General features: G+C 46.1%; 1 protein-coding gene across 1 annotated transcript in view; it reads left to right on the forward strand.

The window, feature by feature from the left end:
* LOC310826043 (sodium- and chloride-dependent GABA transporter 1-like) overlaps positions 1-8,163 on the forward strand; it is a 51,143-nt gene extending 42,980 nt beyond the window's left edge. Inside the window, exon 15 of the mRNA XM_083700514.1 lies at positions 7,923-8,163. Coding sequence (XP_083556640.1) covers positions 7,923-8,027 — 105 coding nt within the window. The 3' untranslated portion in view covers positions 8,028-8,163. The remainder of the gene's footprint in view (positions 1-7,922) is intronic.
* The last annotated feature ends 1,082 nt before the right edge of the window (positions 8,164-9,245 follow it).

Genomic DNA, 9,245 nt, shown 5'->3' on the forward strand with positions numbered 1-9,245 from the left:
GATCCTGAGTTTTGACCCCCCCCCAAACCTCCAAAACTGCAAAGAGAAAAGACTCATAAAGAGATTGGTGATAGTAAAGCAGATGCAAGGCGGCCATTGTCTGACAGTGTCTTCAAGCTGAAACCAAAATGTTCCACAAGTACATCTTGGTTAGGAAAGCAGTCAGGGTGTCATGAGCGAGCCAGCAGTGAATCACACAAAGTAGATGAAGTTAACTCTTTGCTAGAAAAACATGGTCTGCACAGGAGGCCTGATGAGGGCAGCAACGCTTTTTCGGTTGGTCTTGCCCCTATGAGGCCATTTGTGAAGACTGAAGGTCTTCCCACAGCTGTCTATGTCCTCTCCTCACCTGGGTCCTTCCCAAGCAATCTGAGATTGCGCCTGCATGTAGATTGTGTCGATTGGGCACAGAGGACAAGGGCAAGCAAGTGGACAGTGGTTTCAAAATAGGAGGAGGGGGATGGCTGAGAGCATATTGTTTTCCCTCACAAATCGCCCTAAAATCAGCCCTGAAGTAGCTCTGGGGAATCCCAACTAGGGAACAGAAGCGAGGTATGAGCCAGGCTGAAGAATACAGGGGAAAGTGGAGGAAAGCAGTCAACTGTGAGAAAAATCCTTCCTAGCTGTAAATCTAATCGGAGACCCATTCAACCGAAAGGCAGCTGCTGTCCTCCAAAGAGAAAGCTTCCTTGGACTCTTTGCACCTGTCCTGTGGAGCTGAATAGTTACAGCAATGCAATACCTCCATTTATTGTGCCCAGACGTTAGAAGAAATAGGGAAAAGATCGCTCTGTGCAGTTGAAAGAAGCTTTGATAGGAATTGCTCTTCTCTCTTTGTACAGTTCTCCCTATTCATTTTGCATAATTTGGTCCATATCAGAGCAAAAACACTATTACTGCAGGGCTGAGGCTCGTTGGTGAGGTCAGGCTGATCTTATGTGAGGACAATAAATAAGTGTGTCTAGAAGAAAGATAGGCAAAGGGTTGGGGTTAATCAGGCTTGTGGCCTTTCCAGCAGACTGCCTGGATAATGAAATAAATCTGCTTGATCCTAACAAAGATAGGCTTGAATACAAATCCCCTGGAGAACAGATAGAGCATTATTTTTCAAACTAGCACCTCAAGTCAAAATTTCATGCTTTCACAAAGAGGGAAACTAGTTAGCTTCAAGGTTATTGGTACTTTAAAAATAGCTTTTTTAGGCTCGGGAGAAACAGAGCAAAAAAAAAGAAAAGAAAGGCAGTTCCTTGCTCTTACAGTTTTCAGACAAGCAACTGCTTCTGGATCCATGTTCGCATAGTCTCCAACTGCCCTGAAAATGGTGGGACCACCATGAAAACCCTTAAGCCATCACAGCTTCTCCTTATGCCTTGCAGAATCCTGAATTCTGCAAGCGGGGAAAAGGAGCGAGGAGGGGGGGGGGCGGGACGAGGAGGAGGAGGCAGCCTGGCCCTTCATGGTAGCACAGTGGGACCTGCAGCAAGGGGAGGAGGAGGAAGAGGAGGAGACCAGTTGCTGCTGCTGCTACGCTCCTCAGCTCTGCCAGCCAGTACCGCTCAGCACATCAGAGTATGGTGATGGTGATGGCAGGAGGGGCCTAAGGGAGCCCAGCTTACACAGGTGCAAAAGGGTGCTTATAGCTGCTGACCATGGAGACTACGTTGCTGGTGCTAAAGTGCCACCTTGTAAACATCTGGCATGGGTGCCTCCTCTGATGCCTTGCAGTTTTACCATATATCATCTAAGGCTCCTGCATATAACCAAGACAGTTGCTGGCACGGTATTGTTACATACTCCTCTTGGCAACAGCTGTTGGGGCATCACAGCCAGACCCAGTCTTTCCCCATATTCTATCAGCAGTCCAAGTACAGTGGTACCTTGGGTTAAGAACTTAATTCATTCCAGAGGTCCGTTCTTAACCTGAAACTGTTCTTAACCTGAGGTCCCACTTCAGCTAATGGGGCCTCCCGCTGCCGCCGCCGCACGATTTCTGTTCTCATCCTGAAGCAAAGTTCTTCACCCAAGGTACTATTTCTGGGTTAGTGGAGTCTGTAACCTGAAGCATCTGTAACCTGAAGTGTCTGTAACCCAAGGTACCACCTTATATAGGGGGTTCGGGGACAGACACTGATGTAGAATAGAATGTCCCTATTTTAATACGAGGAAAGTTGGAGGGTATGTGCTCATATATTGCATGACCCTCCACAGTTGTGTTCAGAATGAAATATAGAGCTGAGCCTGATCATAAAAAATCCTTCCCTATCAAAGTCAATTTCACAAGGTAGGGACTGGCGAAGCTGTCAAGTTCAGTTTCTCCCCCGTTTTTCATTTTTCTGACCTTAAATTCAGTTTGCCCCAATTAATGGTTTGCTTGTTTTTAAATCTGCATTTTTGTGTGCATTTCTCTCAATATGTACATTTTTGTATGCAGTTTTGTCCAATTTTTGCAAGTGGCTTTCCCCTAATATTATGCAATTTTGGTATGCTACTTTTCACTAATTTGTGCATTTCTGTGCACACCTTTTGGCTGAAGGACTGCATCACAAATTGGAGAGGACGGCACATTTTTTTGCTGTGTTTTCATTATAGCCTCAGGAGGTGCAGATTAGTTAAAATGCAAACCAAACAAATTTTCCCCCTATCTCTGCTGCAAGTTCAGGGAGATCTGTTGCTGCTGTTTGCTATCTTGCTGCATGAGGCAGTAGAGGTGAGCCACTCCTCACTCTAACTCAGTGTTTCCCAAACTTCTCCAGTTGCTTTTGGACTACAATTCCCATCATCCCTTACCACTGCTCTTGCTAGCTAGGGGTGATGGGAGTTGTAGTCCAAAAACATCTGGAGATCCAAGTTTGGGAAACACTGGTCTAACTCATGTCAGGTTGGTTTGCGGTGGGGAGTCTACCTACTTTTCCAAGTTAATGAAAATAGGTTGGCTTATTTTCCAAGCCAACATTAGATGTGATGTTAGGGCCCCTCCAGCTCGGTTTGCTTTTACTGGTGTCTTCTGCAATATGTTCTTGACACAATAATAGTGCGTTAACGGTGGGTTTATTCTGCTTGAGTTTTGTTCTGTGATGTTTCCCCAATGCTACCACAGGACTGCTGCGCAGAGGTGCTACAGTGATGCAAAAGTGGGGCCAAAATTATTGGATTTCAGCTGAAGGTTACAGGATGTGCAGTGGCTGTAAATGAAGCAGTGTGACAGTGTGCAAACAGTGTCGAAAGTGGGGGTCCCATGTGACACCCCCTCTCAGATAGCAACATCAGCACAAATCACAATGAATGTATAATACAAAGGACATCGGAAGGATCCTCTAGTCCAGGCATAGGCAAACTCGGCCCTCCAGATGTTTTGGGACTACAACTCCCATCATCCCTGACCACTGGTCCTGTTAGCTAGGGATGATGGGAATTGTAGTCCCCAAACAGCTGGAGGGCCGAATTTGCCTATGCCTGCTCTAGTGCTTGGGAAAATTACATTTCCAAAGGACAAGCAGTATTTTTCTTTGGCCGCAAGATGAAAGGAAAGAGAAATTTCCCTCTTCCTGTGGCCAGAGTGCCAATCCCACTTCTGCCACAGCTTGGTCAGTGTTCTTTGAAGGGAACAGGGTGGTGTTGTGTTTGTGAAGGACAGGATAAGCCAGGAATTACTGAGCACTGCATATTTCCACATCCAGGCCAAGCAAGCTTCACTGGCGTCTTTAGTTAGAAGAACATCTGCACAACTATGGGGCGCATTATTGACCTCATGCTGCGTTCAAAGGCGGGATCCAGATAACAAATGAACTGACTCCTAGGAGGAAAACAAGAGGAAAAATTCCTTGGCTTATTGTGTGCAATGCAGAAACTATATTTTGCAACAAGGTTAAAACCATGAAATCCAAAGTTAAGCCCAAATTAGCACCCTCAATTAATTGGTGATAAAAAGCAGATGAGGAGTAAATTGAGGGAGGTTTTCATGGTTGTGCTTAGAATATAATTTCTGTTGAAGGGCAAAGGATTGGCAGAGGCCAAAAATAAAATAATAGTTGACAAGTACAAAGTGTGTCCTGGGCAAATTTTAAACAATATGACTGCAGAGGCACAAGCAATCAGGGCCAGCCCACAACATTTTGCTGCCTGAAGCAAAGGGTAGGATGCCCTCCCTCTCCAATTCTAGCAAAATTCTTAGCACTCTTAACATGACTGCCTCTTCAATTGCAGCTGAGGGCAGCAAACTACCTTAGGGGGACACAGCGCAGGCCATGCAGCGCACATCTCCAATATCTTGGCATTGCTGCTGCCCCCCAGCACCTGCCACCTGAGTCAGCTGCCTCACTCTGCCTAATGGTAGGGCCAGGCCTGCAAGTGACTTAAAAGCCAAAAATTAATATTATGCATCATATCCAGGGATGTGCATGAGATGAAATGCAGTAGAAATCATGGGGGCAAAAGAGTAGGCTATTCTTTGTGATGGGAAAGGTATTGTATGCAATTATTCCAAGTCCTTATTTGATGTCCTCTTCCTGCATCATTCATTCATTAAACGAGTCTCTTCCAATGAAATATCTCAAAGTTATTTAATAGTAAAAAATATCAACATTGATAATATAGAGAAAAACAATTTCAAATCCGATACAGATGCAGACTAGAACACACACACACACACACACACACACACACACACACACACACACCCCTCTTAAAAGGCTAGTTGAAAAAGGATTTTTTTAAAGGTTCATATCTGTTAGGGTTCCAAGGGGTTGCTTGAGAGCAAGCAGGCAAATGTCTCCCTGCTTGGCTGTGAAGTCTTGCTTTTGATGCCAAAATAAATTTTATCTGTGCAGAGTGCCACTCTCCCGTGGCTGGCTCATTCACTGGCAGAATCTGAGAGTGGGCGGTCCTTAAACCTTCCCCAGTCTGTGCCTCCCCTCTCGGTGCGAAACCTTACTGCACAAGGAGGGCGTGGGTAACGGAGGACCTCTCTCCTCCCCGCTTTGCCCAGGCAAGGTGTCCTGGCACCGCCTCGCCTCCTCCGAGCCCTGAAGCGCCTCTCCACTGGAGGTGTGGTTACTCTCCTCAGCTAAGGAGGAGCTGCTTCCCACGATCTTTGGGGGCTCTCTGTCATCCATCCGGCTTTTCCCCTCTCCCCCCTGAGCCGATGGCAGTTCCCTGACAACATCTATGCATTTTGCTCAAGTAAAACACTTAGAATGTGAAGTGTGGGATCCTTCTTTCCCCCTGTGCACTCTGACCCTCCTACACAGCACGGCAGGATGCTATTTTTATAGGAAGTTCAGCCTACAATCAATGCCCACTTTCCTCCCTCCGTTCTCCGCTGCCGTGGCAGCAAACAGCAGGTGGCAGCAGGGAGATTTGCGTGCGATGTTGTGGCCTCTTGTCTGCAATGATCCTGGATTAGTTTGTAACGGAGCTGAGGCTCGGAGGGAAATTAGATGTTGGTGCAGAATAAAGTGGTTCTGACAGACAGGAAAGATTATAGGCCATTTCAGTCCTACTGAGCATAAATGTAAAGAGGTACACACACACACACACACACACACACACACACACACCCCAATGGTAGAAACGCTAGGCTAAATGCTTTCTAGACCTCATCCAGGAAAAGGCATTTCAGCTGCCTTCTGATTTGGAAACAGAGGGCTTCTTCCTCTCTCCTGAAGGCACCACATCCCTGCCTCGTTCAAGAACATCTCTGCATAACAGTGCTGAGACAGTGGTGGCACGTTCTTCCAATCTGTGGTGTGAGAAAGAGGTCACAGCTGCCTGCCCCATCGACTGGGCAAACCTTCACCTACTGTATAGGATGGCCGGGCTTCCATGCATGAGATTTAATTCATTCATTTGGAGGGATCTACACCCTCCTCTTCCAGTGCAGACACAGTGTTCAAAACAACCACGAGTCATCTATCAAAGGGAAAGCAGCACAGGAAACCATTAAAAGCAAAGGCAGGCACATAAAAATAATTTAACTGGTCATTGCACCAAAATTCCGCTGGTCTGGCATGTCAAATGCCTGCTTGGGGGAAAAAAACCTGCCTTATTTCGGTGGTGGGAAAGGGTCCAGCAGACCTTCTGAGTTTGGGAGTCTCAAATCCAGGCATGGCAAGCAAGAAGATCATGACCCACCCCTATGCAGACCATAGTTAGTGGCAGGAAAGCTGTGTTTTAAGGACTTGCTATTTTATCTGGATTGTTTTGGTTGGAATTGGTGGTACTATACTCTGCCCTGAGTGCTGTTAGAAATGGATGGATGGATGGATGGATGGATGGATGGATGGATGGATGGAGACAATCCTTTAGATATCCTAGGTCCAAAACCTCCATAGCTATAAAGGTGATAATCAGCATCTTGAGTGGTGCTCCAGAAACAAACCAGAGACTGATGGAACAATGGTGTTATGTCCCCAAGGACAATCTACCCTGTCAAACCCCTCCCCTGGTGCCATATTCTGAACCAGCAGAGGTTTCCAGAGAATCTTTAAAGGCAGCCCCCATGTAAAGTACATTGCAGTAATCTGGTCTGGATGTAACTAAGGAATGCTTCACCATGGGCAAGTCTGATCTTCCTCAAAATGAGTGCAGCTGGTACTTGAAGGTGGGCAAAAGTACGTGCTACATGAGCACCAAGGAACAAAATTGGGTTTTTCAGGAGAGCGCTACCCCATACAAAGAAGGTAGAACTCCTGTTCTCAGATCGGTCCCTTTCCTAACCAGGATCACATTTGGATTAAGCTTCAATTAATACAGAGAGGGCTATGACACTTACTTAGGGTTGAGGCACATGCAGTCCAGTGTTCCATGCCTTGTAGTTGTTTCCCATATTTTATGTGGCTAAATGACCGCACAAGTTGGACTTTATGTTATTACCTTTGCACATGTAGGCCTTTCACAAACGTTGCACCTGAAATGTGGAGATCCTGTGAGCCCACACACAGGAACACTCAGTGGGTGTGTGCCCATAACTCTACTCCCCCTGCCGCGTGTGGGCTTTAGACTGGGGTAGCCAACACAATGCCCTCCATATGTTGCTGGACTACAACTCCCATCATCCCTAGCCAGCATGGGCTATAGTCAGAGATTATGGGTGCAGCATTTGGAGGGCACCACTTTGGCTACACATGCTCTGTATCCCCGCCTTGTGTTCTGCCTCATCTTCTATGCTGCATCCCAATTATGTGACTTGCTCCTGCATCAAATCGAAGGTTCAACCTCTATGTTCTGTCACTGGCTTCAACCTAAGTTGGTTAGAGTAGGGCCTAAGCCCAATGGGCACTTCCAAAATTTGCACCTTTATTGATATTGGAGTGTCTGTGTTGCTTTATTTTTCAACTTTCTAATATGCACTAAAGTTGAGTTTTGATATCGACCACCATCGATTAACCAGATAGAGCAAGGGGTAGGCAAATTGGTGCTCCCCCCCAATATGTTGTGGGTTATAATCGTCTCCAGCCAGCATGGACAAAACATCCAAAGAGTACCATGTTTCCTACTCTAGCTCAAGAGTCTATAGCTTGGTAACATGGCATCCCGTGCAAGGCAAGGTCGACATTTTACGCCCCCTCCAGCCCAAAGTCAGGTAAGCGAGGACCAGGCTTTGGGAAGAAGGCGTGAGGCTCTGGTAGGGTCCAAAACCCTTCTTCCTAAAGCTGGACAAGGTTAACTAGGCTGTGGGAAGGAGACAGGAAGGCATTCGCTTGGCCCCTGCACTCTGTGCTAGCAAACCATTCGCTCTGCCCTAAATCCACCTCTGACTATAACAAGGTGTGGAATTTGTTAAATGGCCCAAGAGCACCGTAGTAGATTTAGTGTAGTGCAGGATGTGTAACACAAGGGAAGATGTATCCATTTCTGTCCCTTGTTCTTGCTAAGGTTGTTTGTATTGTCTTTGTTTTGGTAATCTTCGCCTATCTTTTGGCCAGCGCTTCCAACTGATGACCCAGCCGACACAAGACACAGACGTTCAGCACAATGGTCTGCGGTCAAATACTTCACTAAGTGGAAGTGTCTCTGAAGCTCCAGTGTAGGTGGAGAAGAAAACCTTACTGTGGCCTGCAGCTGCTCACTCTCTGCCCTTTGACCTACTTTGACGCTGCTCGTACTCTTTTTAGCACTTTTATATATTTTTACCCCACTTTTTTCCATCGTGGAACCCAAGGCACCATTCACATCTCTGCCATTGGTTTCAATCAGCAAAGAAAGAAAGAAAGAAAGAAAGAAAGAAAGAGAGAGAGAGAGAGAAAAGAAAAGAAAAGAAAAGAAAAGAAAAGAAAAGAAAAGAAAAGAGCCTTATTGGAAAAGCCGTTTTCTGCATCCTTTGAGTGATTTCATATTCCACATCCTCAAGGACAATGTGCAGGCATCACTTTGCCCCTTGGTGATTCCCTTCCTTATGTGACCTCCTGAGAGGAATCGCCTTCCTCTTCTCCACAGCTTTAATGTTGGCTCTCAAGGGACCCTGTTTGTGATGTTCTTAAAAGCTTTCTTCCTTAAATGCTCCCCCAATTATTCTCCACTGGTCAACAATATGATCTTCCTTTCTGCGCTTCATGTTCTGACTCAGTCTCTCCATGCTTCAGGATTTGTTTGATGTTTCACCTCATGGCCCCAACCACTGCTTCCCATCTCTATCTATTTTCCTTGGGTGCTCCTTATGTGTGGAATGCTCAATCCAACATGTGATACAGACTCTCTCTGTGTGTGTTTTTTAAATTAAACAACTTGCCGTCTTTCTCTTCCAGGGCTTTTCCCACTTAAGTTTTCCCTTCTAACTTTTCTATTCCTTCCCTGTGGCCTTCTGTGTATGAATTCAGCCTGCAGAATGCCTGCAAGCACCGGGTCTGTTAACTTTCACTTTGCTTCGTGCAGTGCCAAGGTTCTTAGGCACTTAAGGAACCGTGAGTGTGGATTGTTATTGCCGCCATATAAAAACTGCCGATTTGCGACTACGGATTAAGCTCCCAGCTGTTTAGCATGAAGCACCTTTAACTTTGGCAGATGGTGCTAAATTGGTATGAATTGCTCTTGCCGTGCAGCTGAATGGAATGCACAATGGTGCAGAGGATATGATTTGCCAGGCTAGAGAGGTTAAGGGTCACCAACCTCTTTGAGCTAGTGGGAACATTTTGGATTTTGAGAAAGTGTCATGGGTTCCAGACAACAAAACGTCTGCTGTGGGAGGGTGGCATAACACAAAGTGGCTACTACATCCTGAAGAGCAGGAAAAGAGCCAAAAATACAAAATT

The sequence above is a fragment of the Podarcis gaigeae genome, assembly GCF_964106915.1.
Source record: "Podarcis gaigeae genome assembly, chromosome: 10".
Lineage (NCBI taxonomy): Eukaryota > Metazoa > Chordata > Lepidosauria > Squamata > Lacertidae > Podarcis > Podarcis gaigeae.